Source organism: Mesoplodon mirus, assembly GCF_964341445.2.
Source record: "Mesoplodon mirus genome assembly, chromosome: 9".
NCBI classification, from domain to species: Eukaryota; Metazoa; Chordata; class Mammalia; order Artiodactyla; family Ziphiidae; genus Mesoplodon; species Mesoplodon mirus.
Genome location: NC_138985.1, coordinates 14959588 through 14983490, shown reverse-complemented (window position 1 = coordinate 14983490; position 23903 = coordinate 14959588). Strand labels below are relative to the sequence as shown.

At 36.0% G+C, this 23903-nt stretch overlaps 1 protein-coding gene across 1 annotated transcript in view; it reads left to right on the top strand.

The window, feature by feature from the left end:
* Nucleotides 1-3840: 3840 nt before the first annotated feature.
* The window catches only part of LOC309809996 (platelet glycoprotein 4), a 48579-nt gene continuing 28516 nt past the window's right edge, over nt 3841-23903 (top strand). The window contains exons 1-5 of the mRNA XM_082631638.1: nt 3841-3898; nt 8560-8657; nt 9748-9897; nt 21108-21196; nt 21671-21879. Of these exons, the coding sequence (XP_082487764.1) occupies nt 21760-21879 (120 nt within the window). The 5' untranslated portion in view covers nt 3841-3898; nt 8560-8657; nt 9748-9897; nt 21108-21196; nt 21671-21759. The remainder of the gene's footprint in view (nt 3899-8559; nt 8658-9747; nt 9898-21107; nt 21197-21670; nt 21880-23903) is intronic.

The window sequence follows — 23903 nt, the reverse complement described above, 5'->3', positions numbered from 1 at the left end:
CAACAGTGAGAGGCCCGTGTATCGAAAAAAAAAAAACAAAAAAAACTACAAATAGAACTACCATATGACCCAGCAATCCCACTACTGGGCATATACCCTGAGAAAACCATAATTCAAAAAGAGTCATGTGCCAACATGTTCATTGCAGCTCTATTTACAATAGCCAGGAGATGGAAACAACCTAAGTGTCCATCATCGGATGAATGGATAAAAAGATGTGGCACATATATACAATGGAATATTACTCAGCCATAAAAAGAAACGAAATTGAGCTATTTGTAGTGAGGTGGATGGACCTAGAGTCTGTCATACAGAGTGAAGTAAGTCAGAAAGAGAAAGACAAATACCATACGGTAACACATATATATGGAATCTAAGAAAGAAAAAAAAATGTCATGAAGAACCTAGGGCTAAGATGGGAATAAAGACACAGACCTACTAGAGAATGGACTTGAGGATATGGGGAGGGGGAAGGGTGAGCTGTGACAAAGTGAGAGGGTGACATGGACATATATACACTACCAAACGTAAAATAGATAGCTAGTGGGAAGCAGCCGCGTAGCACAGGGAGATCAGCTCGGTGGTTTGTGCCCACCTAGAGGGGTGGGATAGGGAGGGTGGGAGGGAGGGAGATGCAAGAGGGAAGAGATATGGGAACATATGTATATGTATAACTGATTCACTTTGTTACAAAGCAGAAACTAATACACCATTGTAAAGCAATTATACTCCAATAAAGATGTTTAAAAAAAAAAAGAGTGAAGGAACAAATGAATTCATGGTTTCTGCTAATTTAGGAATAGCTGTGATTTTGTAAGTATAATTGCAGTAAGTTAATTTGGATGCAATTTCAAATTTACATACCTAAAACCACATTTAATTTTGAAAAACTATTAGAAAGATAAAAATGAGATGTCAAATAAAAATCAACTGAGATAGATAAATGCAAGGTAAACCAAGGAAGAAAAGAAGGAAAAATGAAAACTGAGAATCTTGTGGAGGAGAGAAGTCTATACTGAAACTTATTATAAAAATAATATTTTGGGACAGACTTATTTATAACATGGGAAATATTTAGTGGTTTTTAATTTTGAGTTGCATGAAATGGTATGGTTTCCATGTTTTTATGGGCTTATTTCACCTCCAAATATTATTCACTGTAGTCCTCATTTCTTCAACCTACTGTGATTATCCAGTTTTCCCTGTGGAGTTGTAGAAAATGAGAGGAAAAACAGGCCTGCCCCAGTCTTGGATCATGTCCAGAAAATGTTTTTAGTCCTTGGACTACGTGGAGGATGGTGCCCCAAGCCTTGTATACACAGATTGGGAAAACAATGAGGATCTCAGCGTATTCACTCTCAACAGGAAAGCCCTGTGTCCTTAACAAAAGGTGTACTACAGAGTACACTAAAATGCACTCAGATAGCATAAGCATCTCGATTCACATTTGTATCTTTACCCACGAACAGGAGGCAATGTGGAGTAGGACAGTTTGCTTGCTAAATACCACAACTGAGGGCCCTGGGCCCTGAAAGCCAGGAAAACGGTTGTGTTAGCAATCTCTGAGGATAAATGTACTAATCAACCAGTGCAAAACTAGGAGGACCAGTAGAGTCATTTAGGGTGACATTCCATAGCAATTCAGATTCCATAATCTGCTACTGTTTACTTAAATCACAACCTCCGGACAAAATAGAAGAGCAACATTCAGGAATCTGAAAGGGGATGGTGAGAATGAACATGATTTGAGTCCTTGGTCGCTTGTTGGAGAATGATGAGGATGACAGACACTTGCATAAAGACACGGCTGATGTTATTTAAACCTACTTCAGAATAGAAGATTTCTTTCTACTTAATCATAAGGTAAATTCCTTTATCAAGTCCATTGTCAGTGCCCCCTAATGTGCAACAAACTTTAATGATGCTACTAAAACGTTAGGGCTAAAATGAAGTTTAATAGGTAAGTTGAACTTCTCTATTATTCAAAATTTAAGTGTGCAGATACTAAAGGGAAGGTTTTACTGTACCCCTGACTAGTTGTCATTTCTTTCATTCGAGCAGATAACCAACTGTCACAGAGAAACCTGCAGAACAGTTGCAGGGTTCTGATATTTTAGGATTCTGAATTTTTATGATATCTACCTTATGCATGATAGAATAGTGGTCTGTCACTTTTATTCTATTTGGATTTTAATGTTTATGATTTATAGAATATAATCATGAAAATAAACTATATAGAAAGAAATTTAAATGATTTATAATACTTCCAGGAAAATATTTGCTTCTGGAAGTTTTATTTGATATATTAGATAGATACCCACACACACCCATACACTCTATATGTGGGTATGTATGTGTGTTCCACAGGTTTTTGTTTTGTTTTTACAGACTATTACACGAGGCTTTGTTCAAACTGAAAAATACATTTAGAGCAAGATGTTCCCACTTTGAATCCTTATGGATTCTTGGAAATCTTAAGAATTTATTTCAAGTTCTTCCAAGGAGTTCATTTGAGAAGCAGCACTCTAAACCAAACCCTTTGGTCTCTTGGAAGACAGAAAACTCTGGCTTAGCCACAAGCAAATCCTTCCCGTAAACCCACTGAGAACCAACCTGGAAAATGACTATTTGATTTCACTATAGGGTTTGATAGGCTGTATAATATTTCTTTAAAGTTTCTAGCAGAAGCTGCTGTGCCACTCAAATGCAAGGTTTGTGCCAAATGTTTCTTCAAAGTGTCAGGGAAGAAGGATCAACCTTTTCTATTTTCAAGCAGACAAACAGAAAAAGAAAGGCATCAGAAATATCTTATTTCCTGTGTGGTGATTTCTAAGATAAATTATTGTTACGTGACATACTTCTTAGAAAGTATTTTATTTCTCAGCTTTAAAAAAGAATTTCATTAGGTATGCTTCCGTGTCCCTGGAAAAGTGTGTGTGTGTGTGTGCGTGCGTGTGTGTGTGCCTGTGCATGCATGTATGTGAGTTTAACACTTTCAGGAATCTGACACCTAAGTGCTGTGTATCTCTAAATTTAATGGATTGTCAGATGGCATAGATGTCAATATAATTGTTTAAAAGACAGACTACAGAGTATGGTTAGTATGTCTGTTTATTTACTAAATGGAACAAAATCACTTTAAGTCTCGTTATCCCTCTGATTTCTTTTCTGTTTTTACACATTCATCACAATGAAAGCTTCTTAGCCTTTCAAAGCATATCACCTTGATCAAGCCATCAGCTAATGTGAATGTGTAAATTGATTTCTCTAACCCTTCTTAAAATTACTTTATTGATTTCCTTTTTAAGACCCCACTTCAGGGACTATTTATAGTGTAGATGACATTTCTCAACACAAAACTCTGTTGTACCCTCAATTCAATGAATTTTATATTTCTGTCATGGGAAATTATAAATTAATTGCTCACAGAATTTTTTTCAGCCTTTTTCTGGTATTTGGTTAGCCAAATGCTTATTTTTGTAATTGATTATTGATTTTTTCTTATTATTTCATAACAACCTGCTTTGAGGTCTAGTTATTCTTTTACCTGAAGATTTCTGTTTTTTCCCCCTAATAATTTCCTTTCCAGTGTATGAACACAAATTGTCCTGACAACTGTGCTGATCTTAACACTTCCTTAAAGTTCTTAGTATTGTTTAAATGTTGACTTTTCTCCACTCTCCTTAGAGAGTTAAGTCTGTTTTGCAAATGGTTCAAGTAAAGATAGGTGCGCCAGCATATTTAGAAGGCCTGTGAAATTTACATATTGATCTGGCCCAGACCACATGAGAAGTATCCACATATACAGAGGTGCTGTCTTTAATCTGTCTTTTACACACAGCTCCTACCATGACTTCTATGAGACATATGGGGAAGTCTACTTTATATCACTAATGCAGTAAGTTTACTTTCATTGTGTGCTCTATTCATTAGACGACATAGCTTAAGTCTAAACTTTAATGACCCTGATGGTCTTCATTTTACCTTTAATGATGTCCTTTGAAGTTTTCCTTTAAATGTGTTATTAAAAACCTCCATTTTACTTTCTCACGCTTTCGCTGGCATTACCGTGTACTGCTATGTCTTGTGCATTTAATATTCTCTTTTAAAGTTATGTACATATATATTTATGTACATAAATATATATGTGAAGCCCCTCCTCACCACATGAAGCAGGTAGAACCTGCCATTGGTTTAATACTTCAATAAATGTAAGGCAGCTATTGAAAAAATAGGTATTTGTTTATATAGCACACACAATCAGGTGTCTTATGCAAGTGCATAAATATGTGTGTGTGTGTAAATCTTCATGATTAGTTAGCCCAAGGATTAAAGTGATAAGACGAATTTTGCCTTGTGGTTTTACACCGGTAACTAATGTTTTGAGATACTTTACAGTGTTAATGTGTTACAGGTCTTCAGAATGAATTTTGTTTTAGCTAATCTCAAAATAATTCTGTTAACTGCCACTTACAGAATATGCTCACTGTTCATTCCTTGTTTGTTGTACTTAGATATCATTTTCTAAGAGCAGGTTATTTATAATTGTTATTCAATTTGAACAAATGTGTTGAAAAGAATACGTAAATGAGGTATTGATCAAGAACTTATTTATATATATATTTTTTATTTCAGAAAAGAGTATAGGCTCCTCAGTCAGTCTTTCAGGGTTTTAATCCTTGTTTTGGCACATGCTAGCTGTGTGACCTCCACTAGTTGTCTAAAGAACATAGTAAGGTGGTGTGGTGGGTCAATGAGATAACTTATGTGAAACACTTATTTCAACAATTGGCAGACAGTAAGCCCCCAGTACATGTTAACTCTGTTACCTTATCACCATCATAATTTATAGGTCTTTGATTGCCCATACAACTAGAATTACAAAGCATATGATACCAAAATTCTTTTCATTTGCTAGACTGTAAAAAAAAATGAATCAATTAAAAACTGTTATCTACTATATAGAATCTGCATACATCTTTACATTTTAAATTTAAATCTACCATATAACTTGATCTTCAGCTTGAGGCTGTAGGTAGGCTCTGTCGTTATTCTCTTTGACAAGAAAGGAAATCAGGAATATGAGGACTGTGTGCTGCCCAGTTCACAAAACCTATTATTATTAAAAGAGCTGTGGTCAGGACTTGAGCTGTGTGATTCCTCTTCTAGAACTCTTATTATGCCTATGTTGTCTGCTTCTCAAATATGTTGCAATGTTTGTAATTACTCAACATATTTTACTCTTCCTCTTTTATTTCACAAGTGTTAAATTCCATGAATCAGCTCATCTAGAAATACCGTTCTAAAGGATCTTTTGAAACCATACAAATGTTAGAAGAAAGTTTATTATTTTTTATATTCTTGGAGAAAGACTTTCAAAGCATGACACAGTACTTAAAAGGAAAGTTAATGGCATAAAAATTGAAATTGTCAGTAATTTAAAAATACAATCAAAATAAAGTTTAAAATAGTCAAAAAAGTTTTAAAAACTGTCAAATGTCAGAAGACTGGCTATTTCCTTACTAGCTAATAAGGAAGGACAAACAAACCCACAGTGGGGAAAAAAAGATGAACAAAGATATTATCACAAATATTAAAAAATATAAATGCCAATATGCTTAAGAAAATAGGTGAACCTTCACTCAATTAAATATTTACCGATAAAATAAGTACTTGTAAAAAACAAAGTTTAGTGTAAACCAGTGTGAGTGATGTATGGAGACAGGCATTTTTACACATTGCTGTGTACATGTATGAACAGAAATTTGGTAAATCTCCCCCTGCCAAAAAAGTGCATACTTTTAAATTTCACTTTCTGCTGTTTACTAGTGTCCTAGCACAGTAAGCAAAACTATATGGGGACTTCCCTGGTGGTCCAGTGGTTAAGACTTCACCTTCCAATGCAAGGGGTGTGGGTTTGATCCCTGGTCAGGGAGATAAGATCCCACATGCCTCGCGGCCAGAAAACCAAAACATAAAACAGAAGCAGTATTGTAACAAATTCAATAAAGACTTCATTCTCCATTTTTTGATTAAGAAAAGAAGAATAAGTAGTTATTTAACTCCTAATCCCCAGTCAATATAGCTAGCAGTGGTAACACCAGAAGTCATGGATGTCTGTCTGATTCCAAATTCTAAGTGGTCTTCCAGAAAAAAAAAAAAGAGTTCCCAAAGCACTGTGCCTAAGCTGACTTAAGCATATTGACAGTTTTATCTTTCATTCTACTAAATTTTATCTAGTGCTGTAGTGGATTTACAGAAGGCAAGGTATAGCCTCATATAAAAATATCCCTTCAAAATATTGCACATACATTATATTTTCAAAATGAAAACCCCAACATGCATTACTCAGAAATGGGTGCGGCAGTTTTCTGCCTTGTTCAAGGTGAATATTTTGCTCAAAATATAGATATATCGTTGCAGATTTTACTTAGCTCTAGAGTTCCTGGGTCTTATGTGCTAAGCTACTCAGAACGGTTGTCTATGGGATTGAACACTTAACAGCTGCCTCTGGGAATGTAAATTTGATTCTTTGGGCTGCTCATGGGAGGGTGTGACATTTTCCTCTCCAGAGACACAGTGTTTGAATGGCATTAGGCTACTGAGTAAATAGTGATCCAAGTAAGTTCAGTGTCAGCTTAGGCATCTATTTTACATGTATTTTTTCTGAATCATCTTTCTCTAACAGTCTTCAAATTTTCATTATAATTTAACTATCCTTGACTTCCCTGGTGGTCCAGTGGTTAAGAATCCGCCTTCCAATGCAGGTGAGGTGGGTTCCATCCCTGGTCAGGGAACTAAGATCCCACATGCTGCGGGGCAACTAAGCCCGCGTGCCACAACTACTGAGCCCATGTGCCACAACGAAGAGCCCACACACTGCAATGAAAGATCCCGCATGCTGCAACTAAGACCTGACACAGCCAAAATTTTAAAAAATAATAATTTAACTAGCCTTTCAATATATTTAAGATATGCTGTTTAAAATGGCATCTGAACTCCTATATTGGTGGGCTATTTCTGAATTGTCACATTGGATGGTGTGTGTATGTGTGTGTATCTGTGAGAAGGCTGAGAAGGAAATGTATCAAAGTAGCTTAAATACAATAAAATAGATACTCTTAATCAAAATAATTATTAAATTAGCTTTTATACTACCTTTTTATTAATACAACAAAGTTAAAAGGTCACAATTATAAGGGAATCATCTTTTTAAATTATCTGAAATCTCTGTAAGTTATTCTTTTTAAATGAAAAGCATCAATCGTAATGAGATTACAGAAGGCCATTTCTACTTTATTGTAATTAAATGATCAGATATATTTTTTTAATTCCAATATACCTGAAGACTTTTATAACTTATTATTAATTTTTAAATAAATTTGTCTGTAAAAATATCCTGGAAAGAGAAAGCAATGCTAGAGGAAAAAGAGTGCTTTGGATTCCTTTCCAGTTGTATTGCACAGCTAGCAAATGAGAGGATGCAACACATGCCCAGAAGTGACAGCACGAGCAATCCAATGAGGACTGGTTTAAATACAATCTGATGAACTAAATGAATTTCTGTCTATTACTGTTAGGTTGCTGTCTTTCAAGCCTGACTTAGAGGCATTTATTTAGCTGGTCTGTCTGATAGATGACAGTTTAACCTTCTGAAGATTTTGATTTTTGCCTGTATGTTTCTGAGAATTTCTTTGTAAAAATGTATTTCTAATATTGAGGGTCTTTTTTATCCTCCCAAAGTGCAAGAGTTTAAAATAATAACTTTCTTTTAAAGTAACTTTAGTATATGCTTTTTTTATATTAAAAGATCATCCTAAATAGTAGAATTATTTAAATGTTATGTAACAGTTGTCTTTTTATCTGAAGAGATCTAAGAGAAATTTAATTTGGGGTGCTTTCATAGAAGGATTTTGCTGTGCTCATGAAACTTCTATAAAACTAAGAGAAAATAATAAACAGTGAAGAACTTCCACTTAGAACAATAGGCTATTTCCTTTTTTAAATATCTGTTTGTCATCCTTGTTGATTGACAGTCTCCAGTCATTTTTGCAATTGTTAGCCTCAACACACTTTAGATTTATGAAAAGTGCGTTTTGTTTAAACTTTATGAAATGAGGTTTTCAAGCAGGAAAGTTAGATTCTGATAATTCTTCCCAATCTACACTTTCCACCCCTGGGCCCAGTTTATCATCTGGAATAATGATTCTGTAGTAAAAGAGTATATTAGAGGCCACTCAGCAAGTTAGTTCCTTTTGTCTCTCTGGCCTCTGACTTACTTGGATGGGAAAATGTCCAAAAGAAAAAAAAAAAGTACTGCAGAGGATCTCAGATATAGGTAATGGGTCCTTACCAGAACATAAAAATAGGCTTGTAGGAGCCATATCAGTGGTGGGATGTGTGTGGGGTTTTTGTTTGTTTGTTTGTTTGTTTGAATTACTCTTGCAGCGAAACACTCACTGGGATCTGACGTCTGTCTGTCTGTCTCGTTTTTTTTTTTTTTTTTTTTTTTTTCTTAAAGCATATTTAAACTCACACTTTTTATAATGGGGATTTCAGTGTAGGGTTTTCTGCAGAATACCATTTGGTCCTCCTAAGAATTGACCATTCAAATGTTGGAGCATTTGATTGAAAAATCCTTCTTAGCCTTTTTAAAGGTAAGTCATAATGATTTTTTTTTTAAATAAAAAGATTTCTATCTCCCAAATGATAGGAGATGACACTACTGTATAAACACCCGTTAGAAGTTATAGAACAGAAACAGCAAGCAGGAACTGTTTTCTTGAAGTCATTAGGCTTTTTTTAAAATGTAGGCTTGTGTTGTTTTCCAAGTTATCAATCTTCTTACCTTTTATGTTTAAAAAAATATTGAAACCTTGTCCACCAGCCTATGACATTTTGTTTCTTGATGTTTAAAATCTTATGTTTATTTGTAAATATTTATTTGTTAATATTTAAAATGATGTACTATCCAATTTGATTATTGCAGAACTTTCATTGTCTACTTAGGCTATTTATACACGATTTTTAATTTAAATTATGAATGAAAATCAACATAAATAAAAACCAGTATAGTGGGATTAGTTCTTATAAATGACTTGCCACTCTATGCCAACCTGCTTTCTAATATGCAATTGTTAACTACCTATTATTTTAGAGAGTCATTATTTTGTTTAATCTTCTATCTTAATTTCACAACTTTTAGTGAACCTGACTTTGTCTACATGGTTAAATGCAGTGCATGTTTTGGATATATTCTTATTAAGAATTTTTTTTAAATGAACAAAGATATTGTAACTGCTACTGGGGATGTTTAATTGTATTAATTCCAAATAATGATTCTGATTTATATAAATGTTTATAAATTATATAAAATTTGGTAACAGAATAAAAAAACAAAATTAAAGTTTTTGGATATTTAGGAAGCTTATTACAAATATCAGCAAATTATTTTCTTGAATGATGATACAAAGTTTATAGAACAAATCATAATAGAGAAATTAAAAGTTTTAGTTTATAGTAATTTATAGTAAGTGAATTCATACATAATTGTAAATGGCATAAATTCTCTAGAGTAAATTTATAACAGTTTCTAGAATTGTAACATATTGAAAGATGTTTTTGAAATCTTTTCATGTACTTTTCAGTCCTTGACTGTGTAGTTTTAAATTAGGAAAAGAAACAGTGCTTTTAGTATTTGTTCAAAAAATAACCAAAATAATAATTTTTAAAAATTTTGTTATGTAGTGAGTCCAGTGGTGGACTGGATTTTATGAGAGAAAAAATACGTAGAAATTTTTTTCATTTACCAAAATCATTATGAGACCGGAACAAGAAATCCAATACAAGATCATCAGAAGTTAAGCTGGGAGGAATAACCTAATTACAACTGGAGAGGTATTGGACAGAGTGTACTAAAAATTTTGGAATTTATTTTGGGAGTTATAGTTGCTACACTTAATTTTTAAGAAAATGTTAGCAAAAAATACTTGTGGACTTTTTTTTTTTCTTCCTGAAGTAATGGATTCTGTAACTATTTTCTGATTTAATTCAAACGTGTTTTAATTCACTGGCCCAAGTCATGGCTGAAAGTTTCAAGGAGCATTAGTTTAACCTAGAAGCTGCCTTTTCATTTGCATGATACTCTAAATCCTGGTATACATAAGAATAAACCATTTCATCAGATTTTATTGTAACCTAAGGGTTTTGGAAATAATCAGTCATTCTTCTTTGTGTAACTTGTATATATTTATTAGATTTTTAAAAAATAATACTTGGCCAATTTGCAATAACATTTTACTATTATGTTATGGTTGTTCAATATAATATTCCATAATATTTCAAATACATAACATGTGCTATGATAGGAATTTTTATTCATTACCTCATTGAATTTTATTTAACATTTTTAACCATATACGATGTATTTATACCCATTTTAGAGAAAACTGAGCCAGAGAAAACTATAATGTTAGACTGCAAATTGAACCTAATTATTTGAATTCAAAGCTCAGAATCATAATTATTGCAAATCTTATAATATTCTACTATTTACAGTAAGAGTTGGGTTGGGAAAAAAGAGATAATAGCATTTCTATCTAGGACTCAACAATCAAGAATGGCTCTAAATAATCCTATTTAAACTCTAAGAGAATCATTTCAAACCTATAGTAATCTCTATACTCAAGTACTCCAAAAACTACTCCAAAAAGGTTGGTTTGCTTCTAGAAGAACATTTAATGTAATAATGAAGTCAGTGTAATTATTGTTTTAATTTTCTAAGACTACCACCAAAACAAGTTTTAAGTTGTTATATTTGAAAGGCATAATTTAGTAAAGTATGTTATTTTTTGTATTATATATGTCTATAAACTTTTTTCTATTATATACGTTTAGCTCCATATATTCTGATAGGATGGAAATGCCCATATAAATTAAAAGGATTATGGTAACTTGAATAAGAGAAGGTGTCAGAGATCTCCTAATCTAGTTATTTAAACATTTTGCACGTAGCCGTTGTGTTCTGTGGGGATGAATCAGAGCCCAAATGAGATGTGACTGGAAGGGGAAAGGGCCACAGTTCTTGCCAACTTTGACCAGAATAGCTATTCTTTTAACTATCTTTATATGTTGGGATTGTGTGTAAAATAAGTACTAGTCTAATGCCCTTCTGTTTCCACATAATGAAACACAAACAGATTTAAATGATTGATTTAACTAGCTTGATGTGAATCTGCATCTTACTCATGGATAGGGAATCATGGCTTTGTAAACACACCTAGATATCATATAAAGTAAGAGTGTGAACAGGAACTTAACTTGGAAAGCTAATTTTCATCATCCATATTCAACCTGTTGAATTAATCACCCCCAAAACTCTAAAACTGGGTTTTGTGGGCAGATACTGTATTTATTAGGTGAGAAAGACTGTGTATCAAAAGAATCACAGTGTGTGTCTAGTGGAAAACAGAGGTGTGTGATCTGGTTTCCTATTCCAAGGAAAAGTGGAAGGAAGGCTTATGGAGAGAATAGGAAATTTCTAACTCACTCATGAGTTAGAAAATGTCATCCAGGTCCTGGCATTCATTTATGGTACAAGTACATACTCTTATAATCTGAAAATGTTAAAGTTTCGTAGTTCACATCCCAGGAAACTGTACCTCTGGGTCATGCCTTTTCTGGGTGGAGTTTCCCAGGAAACATAGCTCTATCTGCACATGGGAATAATTACAGATTCTCTGGGAACTTTATTATTCTGACCTACTAATGGAGACGCTTCTTATAGCTCAGTCTCAGTTCCTACCAGCAGGTTTCCAACATAGTGGAATGGCATAACACTCAAAAGTTCATCTAGAAACATTTCGTAGATATGACAGCAAAAAAAGAAACAGCCACGTGAACATAAACTCATGAATTCTACAAAAGGAATAGGACTTAATATCTGTGAACTGATAGGATACAGCTGATCTCCATATAGACTCAAGAAAGTAATGGGATTAGTGATATCTTAAAACATTTCTTTTTATTTTCTCTTCCTTCTTATAGGTCTCAAAAATCTGTTTTCTTCCCTGTACCTTTGATTATTTTTTGTTTTCTAAATTTAAGTATTTTAAGCAAGCAGTAAGTTATTACAGATAGCAATGTCTTATTTTTTGTTTCTTTGTTTATGTTTGAGTAAAATGTGCTTTCTTTTTTTTTCTTTTTCTTTTTTTTTTACATCTTTATTGGAGTATAATTGCTTTACAATGGTGTGTTAGTTTCCACTTTACAACAAGGTGAATCAGTTATACATATACATATGTTCCGATATCTCTTCCCTCTTGCATCTCCCTCCCTCCCACCCTCCCTATCCCACCCCTCTAGGTAGTCACAAAGCATCGAGCTGATCTCCCACTCTCACATTTTGTCACAGCTTACCCTTCCCCCTCCCCATATCCTCAAGTCCCTTCTCTAGTAGGTCTGCGTCTTTATTCCCGTCTTACCTCTAGGTTCTTCATGACATTTTTTTCCCTAGATTCCATATTTGTGTTAGCATACGGTATTTGTCTTTCTCTTTCTGACTTATTTCACTCTGTATGACAGACTCTAGGTCAATCCACCTCACTACAAATAACTCAGTTTCATTTCTTTTTATGGCTGAGTAATATTCCATTGTATATATGTGCCACGTCTTCTTTATCCATTCATCTGATGATGGGCATTTACGTTGCTTCCATCTCCTGGCTATTGTAAATAGAGCTGCAATGAACATTTTGGTACATGACTCTTTTTTTTTTTTTAAGTTTCTGCTTTATAACAAAGTGAATCCGTTATACATGTACATCTGTTCCCATATCCCTTCCCTCTTGCGTCTCCCTCCACCCACCCTCCCTATCCCACCCCTCCAGGCGGTCACAAAGCACCAAGCTGACCTCCTTGTGCTATGCGGCTGCTTCCCACTAGCTATCTACCTTACGTTTGGTAGTGTATATATGTCCATGCCTCTCTCTCGCTTTGTCACAGCTTACCCTTCCCCCTCCCCCATATCCTCAAGTCAGTTCTCAAGTAGGTCTGTGTCTTTATTCCTGTCTTACCCCTAGGTTCTTCATGACATTTTTTTTTCTTAAATTCCATATATATGTGTTAGCATACAGTATTTGTCTTTCTCCTTCTGACTTACTTCACTCTGTATGACAGACTCTAGGCCTATCCACCACATTACAAATAGCTCAATTTTGTTTCTTTTTTATGGCTGAGTAATATTCCATTGTATATATGTGCCACATCTTCTTTATCCATTCATCCGATGATGGACACTTACGTTGCTTCCATCTACGGGCTCTTGTAAATAGAGCTGCAATGAATATTTTGGTACATGACTCTTTTTGAATCATGGTTTTTCAGGGTATATGCCCAGTAGAGGGATTGCTGGGTCATATAGTAGTTCTATTTGTAGTTTTTTAAGGAACCTCCATAATGTTCTCCATAGTGGCTGTACCAATTCACATTCCCACCAGCAGTTCCCTTTTCTCCACACCCTCTCCAGCATTTATAGTTTCTAGATTTTTTGATGATGGCCATTCTGACCAGTGTGAGATGATATCTCATTGTAGTTTTGACTTGCATTTCTCTAATGATTAATGATGTTGAGCATTCTTTCATGTGTTTGTTGGCAGTCTGTGTATCTTCTGTGGAGAAATGTCTATTTAGGTCTTCTGTCCATTTTTGGATAGGGTTATTTGTTTTTTTGCTATTGAGCTGCATGAGCTGCTTGTAAATTTTGGAGATTAATCCTTTGTCAGTTGCTTCATTTGCAAATATTTTCTCCCATTCTGAGGGTTGTCTTTTGGTCTAGTTTATGGTTTCCTTTGCTGTGCAAAAGCTTTGAAGTTTCATTAGGTCCCATTTGTTTATTTTTGTTTTTATTTCCATTTCTCTAGGAGGTGGGTGAAAAAGGATCTTGCTGTGAATTATGTCATAGAGTGTTCTGCCTATGTTTTCCTCTAAGAGTTTGATAGTTTCTGGCCTTACATCTAGGTCGTTAATCCATTTTGAGCTTATTTTTGTGTATGGTGTTAGGGAGTGTTCTAATCTCATACTTTTAATGTAACTGTCCAGTTTTCTGAGCACCGCTTATTGAAGAGGCTGTCCTTTCTCCACTGTACATTCCTGCCTCCTTTATCAAAGATAAGGTGACCATATGTGCATGTGTTTATCTCTGGGCTTTCTATCCTGTTCCATTGATCTATGTTTCTGTTTTTGTGCCCGTACCATACTGTCTTGATTACTGTAGCTTTGCAGTAGAGTCTGAAGTCAGGGAGCCTGATTCCTCTAGCTCTGTTTTTCGTTCTCAAGATTGCTTTGGCTATTCGGGGTCTTTTGTGTTTCCATACAAATTGTGAGATTTTTTCTTCTAGTTCTGTGAAAAATGTCAGTGGTTGTTTGATAGGGATTGCATTGAATCTGTAGATTGCTTTCGATAGTAGAGTCACTTTCACAATGTTGATTCTTCCAATCCAAGAACATGGTATATCTCTCCATCTATTTGTATCATCTTTAATTTCTTTCATCAGTGTCTTATAATTTTCTGCATACAGGCTTTTGTCTCCTTAGGTAGGTTTATTCCTAGATATTTTATTCCTTTTTTGCAATGGTAAATGGGAGTTTTTTCTTGATTTCACTTTCAGAGTTTTCATCATTAGTGTACAGGAATGCCAGAGATTTCTGTGCATTAATTTTGTATCCTGCTACTTTACCAAATTCATTGATTAGCTCTGGTAGTTTTCTGGTAGCATCTTTAGGATTCTCTGTGTATAGTATCATGTCATGTCATCTGCAAACAGTGACAGCTTTACTTCTTCTTTTCCGATTTGGATTCCTTTTATTTCATTTTCTTCTCTGATTGCTGTAGCTAAAACTTCCAAAACTATGTTGAATAAGAGTGGTGAGAGTGGACAACCTTGTCTTGTTCCTGATCTTAGTGGAAATGGTTTCAGTTTTTCACCATTGAGGACGATGCTGGCTGTGGGTTTGTCATATATGGCCTTTATGATGTTGAGGAAAGTTCCCTCTGTGCCTACTTTCTGGAGGGTTTTTATCATAAATCGGAGTTGAATTTTGTGAAAGCTTTCTCTGCATCTATAGAGATGATCATATGGTTTTTCTCCTTCAGTTTGTTAATATGGTGTATCACATTGCTTGATTTGCGTATATTGAAGTATCCTTGCATTCCTGGAATAAACCCCACTTGATCATGGTGTATGATCCTTTTAATGTGCTGTTGGATTCTGTTTGCTAGTATTTTGTTGAGGATTTTTGCATCTATGTTCATCAGTGATAGTGGCCTGTAGTTTTCTTTCTTTGTGACATCCTTGTCTGGTTTTGGTATCAGGGTGATGGTGGCCTCGTAGAATGAGTTTGGGAGTGTTCCTTGCTCTGCTATATTTTGGAAGAGTTTGAGAAGAATAGGTGTTATCTCTTCTCTAAATGTTTGATAGAATTCACCTGTGAAGCCATCTGGTCCTGGGCTTTTGTTTGTTGGAAGATTTTTAATCACAGTTTCAATTTCAGTGCTTGTGATTGGTCTGTTCATAGTTTCTATTTCTTCCTGATTCAGTCTTGGCAGGTTGTACATTTCTAAGAATTTGTCCATTTCTTCCAGGTTGTCCATTTTATTGGCATAGAGTTGCTTGTAGTAATCTCTCATGATCTTTTGTATTCCTGCAGTGTCAGTTGTTACTTCTCCTTTTTCATTTCTAATTCTATTGATTCGAGTCTTCTCCCTTTTTTTCTTGATGAGTCTGGCTAATGGTTTATCAATTTTGTTTATCTTCTCAAAGAACCAGCTTTTACATTTATTGATGTGTGCTATCGTTTCCTTCATTTCTTTTTCATTTATTTCTGATCTGATCTTTATGATTTCTTTCCTTCTGCTAACTTTGGGGTTTTTTTTTCTTCTTTCTCAAATTGCTTTAGGTGCAAGATTAGGTTGTTTATTCGAGATGTTTCCTGTTTCTTAAGGTAGGATTGTATTGCTATAAACTTCCCTCTTAAAACTGCTTTTCCTGCATCCCATAGGTTTTGGGTCGTCGTGTCTCTGTTGTCATTTGTTTCTAGGTATTTTTTGATTTCCTCTTTGATTTCTTCTGTGATCACTTCGTTATTAAGTAGTGTATTGTTTAGCCTCCATGTGTTTGTATTTTTTACAGATCTTTTCCTGTAATTGATATCTAGTCTCATAGCGTTGTGTTCGGAAAAGATACTTGATACAATTTCAATTTTCTTAAATTTACCAAGGCTTGATTTGTGACCCAAGATATGATCTATCCTGGAGAATGTTCCATGAGCACCTGAGAAAAATGTGTATTCTTTTGTTTTTGGATGCAATGTCCTATAAATATCAATTAAGTCCATCTTGTTTAATATATCATTTACAGCTTATGTTTCCTTATTTATTTTCATTTTGGGTGATCTGTCCATTGGTGAAAGTGGGGTGTTAAAGTCCCCTACTATGAATGTGTTACTGTCGATTTCCCTTTTTATGGCTGTTACTATTTGCCTTATGTATTGAGGTGCTCCTATGTTGGGTGCATATTTACAATTGTTATATCTTCTTGGATCGATCCCTTGATCATTATGTAGTGTCCTTCTTTGTCTCTTCTAATAATCTTTATTTTAAAGTCTATTTTGTCTGATATGAGAATTGCTACTCCAGCTTTCTTTTGGTTTCCATTTGCATGGAATATCTTTTTCCATCCCCTTACTTTCAGTTTGTATGTGTCTCTAGGCCTGAAGTGGGTCTCTTGTAGACAGCATATAAATGGGTCGTGTTTCTTTATCTATCCAGCCAGTCTGTGTCTTTTGGTGGGAGCATTTAATCCATTTACATATAAGGTAATTATCGATATGTATGTTCCTATTCCCATTTTCTTAATTTTTATGGGTTTGTTATTGTAGGTCTTTTCCTTCTCTTGTGTTTCTTGCCTAGAGAAGTTCCTTTACATTTGTTGTAAACCTGGTTTGGTGGTTCTGAACTCTCTCAGCTTTTGCTTGTCTGTAAAGGTTTTAATTTCTCCATCAAATCTGAATGAGATCCTTGCTGGGTAGAGTAATCTTAGTTGTAGGTTTTTCTCCTTCATCACTTTAAAAATGTCCTGCCAGTCCCTTGTGGCTTGCAGAGTTTCTGCTGAAAGATCAGCTCTTAACCTTATGGGGATTCCCTTGTGTGTTATTTGCTGGTTTTCCCTTGCTGTTTTTAATATGTTTTCTTTGTATTTAATTTTTGACAGTTTGATTAATATGTGTCTTGGCATATTTCTCCTTGGATTTATCCTGTATGGGACTCTCTGTGCTTCCTGGACTTGATTAACTCTTTCCTTTCCCATATTAGGGAAGTTTTAAACTATAATCTCTTCAAATATTTTCTCAGTCCCTTTCTTTTTCTCTTCTTCTTCTGGGACCCCTATAATTCGAATGTTGGTGTGTTTAATGTTGTCCCAGAGGTCTCTGAGACTGTCCTCAGTTCTTTCATTCTTTTTTCTCTATTCTGCTCTGCAGTAATTATTTCCACTATTTTATCTTCCAGGTCACTTATCCGTTCTACTGCCTCAGTTATTCTGCTATTGATCCCTTCTAGTGTATTTTTAATTTCATTTATTGTGTTGTTCATTGTTGCTTGTTTCATGTTTAGTTCTTCTAGGTCCTTGTTAAATGTTTCTTGCATTTTCTCTATTCTATTTCCAAGATTTTGGATTATCTTTACTATCATTATTCTGAATTCTTTTTAAGGTAGACTGCCTATCTCCTCTTCATTTTGTTAGGTCTGGTGAGTTTTTATCTTGCTCCTTCATCTGCTGTGTGCTTTTCTGTCTTGTCATTTTGCTTATCTTACTGTGTTTGGGGTCTCCTTTTCCCAGGCTGAAGGTTCATAGTTCCCGTTGTTTTTGGTGTCTGTCCCCAGTGGCTAAGGTTGATTCAGTGGGTTGTGTAGGCTTCCTGGTGGAGGGGACTAGTGCCTGTGTTCCGGTGGGTGAGGGTGGTTCTTGTCTTTCTGGTGGGCAGGTCCACGTCTGGTGGTGTGTTTTGGAGTGTCTGTGGACTTATTATGATTTTAGGCAACCTCTCTGCTAATGAGTGGGGTTGTGTTCCTGTCTTGCTAGTTGTTTGGCATAGGGTGTCCAGCACTGTAGCTTGCTGGTCGTTGAATGAATCTGGGTGTTGGTGTTGAGACGGAGATCTCTGGGAGATTTTCACCATTTGATATTATGTGGAGCTGGGAGGTCTCTTGTGGACCAGTGTCCTGAAGTTGGCTCTCCCTCCTCAGAGGCACAGCACTGACTCCTGGCTCCTCAACTTGGGATGTTTCCTTGTCTATTCAGGTATTCCACAGATGCTGGGTACATCAAGTTGATTGTGGAGATTTAATCCGCTGCTCCTGGGGCTGCTGAGAGAGACTTCCCTTTCTCTTCTCTGTTCTCACAGCTCCCGGGGCTCAGTTTTGGATTTGGACACCCCTCTGCGTGTAGGTCGCTGATCTTTGTTCTTTGCTCAGACAGGATGGGGTTAAAGGATCGGCTGATTTGGGGACTCTGGCTCACTCAGGCCGGGGGGAGGGAGGGGTATGGAGTGCAGGGCGAACCTGCGGCGGCAGAGGCCCGCGTGACGTTGCACCAGCCTGAGGCGCGCCATGCGTTCTCCCGGGGAAGTTTTCCCTGGATCCCAGGACCCTGGTAGTGGCGGGCTGCACAGCCTCCCCAGAAGGGAAGTGTGGAGAGTGACCTATGCTTGCACACAGGCATCCTGGTGGTGGCAGCAGTGGCCTTAGCATCTCAGGCCCGTCTCTGGGGTCCACGCTGATCGCCGTGGCTTGTGCCCGTCTCTGGAGCTCCTTTAAGCAGCGCTCTTAATCCCCTCTCCTTGCGCACCAGGAAACAAAGAGGGAAGAAAAAGTCTCTTGCCTCTTCGGCAGGTCCAGACCTTTTCCTGGACTCCCTCCTAGCTAGCCGTGGTGCAGTAACCCCCTTTAGGCCCTGTTCACGCTGCCAGTCCTCTCCTCAATGTCTTATTATGAAGAAGAAATAACAGTAAAGAATAAAACTTAATCTAAAATTAACAAGTAAAATAAATTTTATTATGTAAAAAGCTGTACTGTTGAGAAAACCAAATGTGCAAAACACAAATTTTATGTGCTCTAAATGGCTACATGTGAGAGGAGAGTGGGGAATAACTACACTTTTTTTAATGAAGCTCTTGAATAGAATGTCCTGAGTAACCTGAACTCTTATGTATTCAGTGCATGTCCTACTTAATTTGTTGGTCCCTCCTTTGCTTCAGGTGAATAAAACTACAGTTGACCCTTGAACAGAACAGGTTTGAACTTTGTGGGTCCACTTTTACACAGAGTTTTTTCAGTAGATACTACAGTACTACCTGATCCACAATGTGTAGTTGGTTGGATCCACAGATGCAGAACTACAGATAAGGAGGGCTGACTGTATAGTTATATGTGGATTTTCCACTGCCTGCAGGGTCCATAACCCCTCTGTGTTGTTCAAGGATCAACTTGTATTTGTAATTGTGTAATATGAAGCATAAGGTTAAAGTATAATTATAATAGCAATACTTAACTTATGGTGACAGGGCACTGACGCATAATAAATGAACGCAAGTAAGTAGTTCCCCCATATTCACGGGTGTGGAGGATACCTTCTAAGACCCTCAGTGTGTGCCTGAACCCAGAGATAGCACCAAACCCTAAGTAGTGCCCCTGTAGCCAAGATTTTGCTTTCTACAGGTTCAGTTGCCTTCACTTGACCACTTTTGACCATGGGTAAGTGAAACTATGGAAAGCAAAGCCATTGATAAAGGAGGACTACACTACACATGTGAAATATCTTGCCTATTCTTAGAAAAAAAATGGAAACTTACATCAAGGTAACAAAAGTATGTCGGCCAATAGAAAATGTGAAAAATTAGATAAACTCAATCTTTTTCTGTTGAAAATATCAGTACACATATGCAGGAATGTTAGAGTAACTCTTGTATCTTTGCTTATGCATCATCCAGACAGTGTCAGACTAGGAACTGTTTAACCATGCGGTTCAACCCAAAAAATTATTGACACTTCTGTTTTCTGATGAACTTGACTCAACAGCAGTGGGCTGTGTATACTATCTCACTTCAGTTTTAAGTTCAAAGCAGACAGAGCCTAGGCAGTACCCAGGTCTGCCCATGACTTCACATCTCTGGGCTCAGGGTCCTTGGAAGTCATAATAATGAGTTTTCAGATTTAGAGAGAGAGGCATTGAATAATATGTTGCCCCCTAGGTCATCCAGTGGACTTTCTTGGGACTCTTTGCCCCTTGCAGAAACTCTTTCCTGTAGTCCATGGGGCTGCTTGAATGTACAATGGAATAGTACTCAGCCATAAAAAGAAACGAAATTGAGCTATTTGTAATTAGGTGGATGGACCTAGAGTCTGTCATACAGAGTGAAGTAAGTCAGAAAGAGAAAGACAAATACCGTATGCTAATACATATGTATGGAATTTAAGAAAAAAAATGTCATGAAGAACCTAGGGGTAAGACAGGAATAAAGACACAGCCCTACTAGAGCATGGACTTGAGGATATGGGGAGGGGGAAGGGTAAGCTGTAACAAAGTGAGAGAGTGGCATGGACATATGTACACTACCAAATGTAAAATAGATAGCTAGTGGAAAGCAGCTGCATAACACAGGGAGTTCGGCTCTGTGCTTTGTGACCACCTAGAGGGGTGGGTTAGGGAAGGTGGGAGGGAGGGAGACGCAAGAGGGAAGAGATATGGGAACAAGTGTATATGTATAACTGATTCACTTTGTTATAAAGCAGAAACTAACACACCATTGTAAAGCAATTATACTCCAATAAAGATGTTAAAAAAAAGAAATTGAAAATGAACTACTCCTCTTTAAAATATTTCAATGTTTTCAACACCGTGTATAAGAAAGAATGCAGGCATGAACTCAATATTGATGAAAGTGGAATTTTCTTTTAATAGTGATTATAATTTTGATGATATTAGGGAGTAGTCTAGTGCTAATTTTCTGACAATGTGTTTTCCCAATTTACTCATGCTTTTTTGTTTTAACAGATAGCTTACAATTGATTACGATAATTGATTCCTCTGAGACTCATCAGATCATTTCCTGTAAAATCCGTATCTTTCTATTTGTGAAAAAGGTAAAGAAAACATCTGTTACTAAATGCTTAGCATTTAGATGTGATAGACATCAGTCCACCCACTTTCAGTTTGCAGGAGAACTCCAGTTAGGGTGCAGATGGTTGTGTTGGGGTGGAGAAGCCAGATAGAGGGTGAAGATGCCCGTAAGTGTCCCAGGCTGATGCAAGGCAGGCAGAGGGCGAGAGTACAGTAAGCATATTCTCCTTAGATAAGATTTCAGAATGTTAATCATCCATAGAAAATTTTAAAGAGGAGAACTTTGAAGAACTGCTCTATGTGACATTATTTATTACTTCTACCACTGGTAGGTAGGTCATATCAAGAAAGGACAAGACCTAGAAAGTTTTATTTTTAAAAAAAAGCATTTGTTTATAACTGGCAAAATAATCTGTTTCAGTTGCGTGTTTTCCTTGTACTTTGATCTTTTTGTATGCTACTTATGCTTCTGTTTTATGATCTCCTTCTAATGATAGAACCAGACTTCTTGGAAACCACCTGCATCAGACCTGGGAGTTTGAAAGAAACAGGTGCTGAACCTTAGTTATTTCCCTGAACAAGAAAAATGGGCTGCGATCGAAACAGTGGGCTCATCGCCGGTGCGGTCATTGGCGCAGTCCTGGCTGTGTTTGGAGGTATTCTAATGCCAGTTGGAGACATGCTTATTGAGAAGACAATTAAAAAGGTACAAGTAATTTCAAGAATATTTCTTGCCATCCTGATTCATTCTATCTTCCATCCCTTTTTGGCTTAGGGTGGCTGTTTGTTATTTCATTGTAACTGGCAATCATGTGTCTCCAACACAAACGTGATTGTGAACTACTGAACTCTACATGATAGAGAAGTGGTCACAGTATGATGTATATTTTACCATTCGTATTCTATATGAATGCACTGTCATCTTAGGTCTAAATATTTAATTTCTGATAAAAAACTATTATAGGTATGCAGGTAAGTAGAAATAATTGCATTTAATTATGTTAAAAGAGTATGCTGATAAGCTTTTGAATGAGAAATGAGTGTTATTTGTGAGGGTACATTTATAAAATAGTTGCACTTTGATTAATGTTGAGAAAATAAAATCATATTTAATATATATATAACTTAAACAAAATTGTGTTTAATATTGATGTAGGAATATTTGGTAAAACCGGTAAAAATTATTTCTGTTTGGTAAACTGCTCTATATGATATGGGTAATAATATATGATTGTCTTATGAACATTTCTTATTGATGAAGTTTGATAATTGACTTTTAGAAAATGCTTCCAGAAATGTTATGTAGAACATATCCTAGTATATATGTAACAAGTCAACTGTAGTTTTAACAAAACTGAAAATAAAAGTGACTAAAATATATTTAGTCACCTATATGTTAAGTCACTAAAAATAAAGTGACAATATATAGGCTTTGTACAACAAACTAGAATTTATCTCCCATCCTAGTTCCTTCTAATTCGTTTTCATACTCACCAACTTTAATTGATAAAGAGAAGGAAAACTAGAATAAAGAAAAGTAGATCTGCTGAAGTCCTAAACCAGGGATGGCAAATTCAAATGGCTTCAGGGGTTTGGAGACAAGGTTTAAAAAAAAAAAAAATGGGGACCTACCAAGAACAAGGTAAAAGCAAGACAAGGACTATTGTGAATTTAAAAGTGTGTGCTCTGCCCAAGGCATATATGTTCATTTTTAAAATACAATGCTAGCCAAATAAAACATATCTGAATGCTGGCCTCAGCTGTCAGCCTGGTTCAGATGTCAGCAGTCTAGACGTTAGTAAGCACAGTGCACATGGAGAACAAGAAGAACTGAATCTGGAAATGGGCTAGACTACCAACTCATACTGCAATTTCTGTTCCTGCTAAGACCTTGATCTGTCTTATCCATTCATCCATGTTTAACATCTTACTCTTACTAGGAGTATAAACATATACAATTATATATATATATATATATATATTTTTTTTTTTTTTTTTTTTTTTTTTTTTTTTGCGGTACGCAAACCTCTCACTGCTGTGGCCTCTTCCGTTGCGGAGCACAGGCTCCGGACGTGCAGGCTCAGCGGCCATGGCTCACGGGCCCAACCTCTCCGCGGCATGTGGGATCTTCCCAGACCAGGGCACGAACCCGTGTCCCCTTCATTGGCAGGCTGACTCTCAACCACTGCACCACCAGGGAAGCCCTACAATTATATTTCACTAAAGCACTGACCTAATTGACAAATAAATATGAAGATTTAATTTCAAATCTAGTTACCCAGGACAAGAAGTTACTATTTTCCAATGTTTTTTTTTGGTTTAGCTAAAATGCTTAGTCTTTACATTTAAAAACTTTTCTCACTGTACCATTATAGCTCTTGTCTTAGTATAACAGATTTTTTTAAAAAATAGGACATTTTTAGGTACAGTTTCTATACTTGCATGCTATATTTGCTTAATAACAGTATAGCCATTTCTGTCCTTTCTCTTGCTAACATACTGCAAAATGTTCAACCTCATTCATTTAACTGAAAATATACATTAAATTCCATCTCCTTCCTTGGAATTCCCAGTTTTCTTGATATTATTATTATATTTTATAAATTTATTTATTTATTTTTGGCTGTATTGGGTCTTTGTTGCTGCACGTGGGCTTTCTCTAGCTGTGGTGAGCAGGGGCTACGCTTCGTTGCAGTGCACGGGCTTCTCATTGCGGTGGCTTCTCTTGTT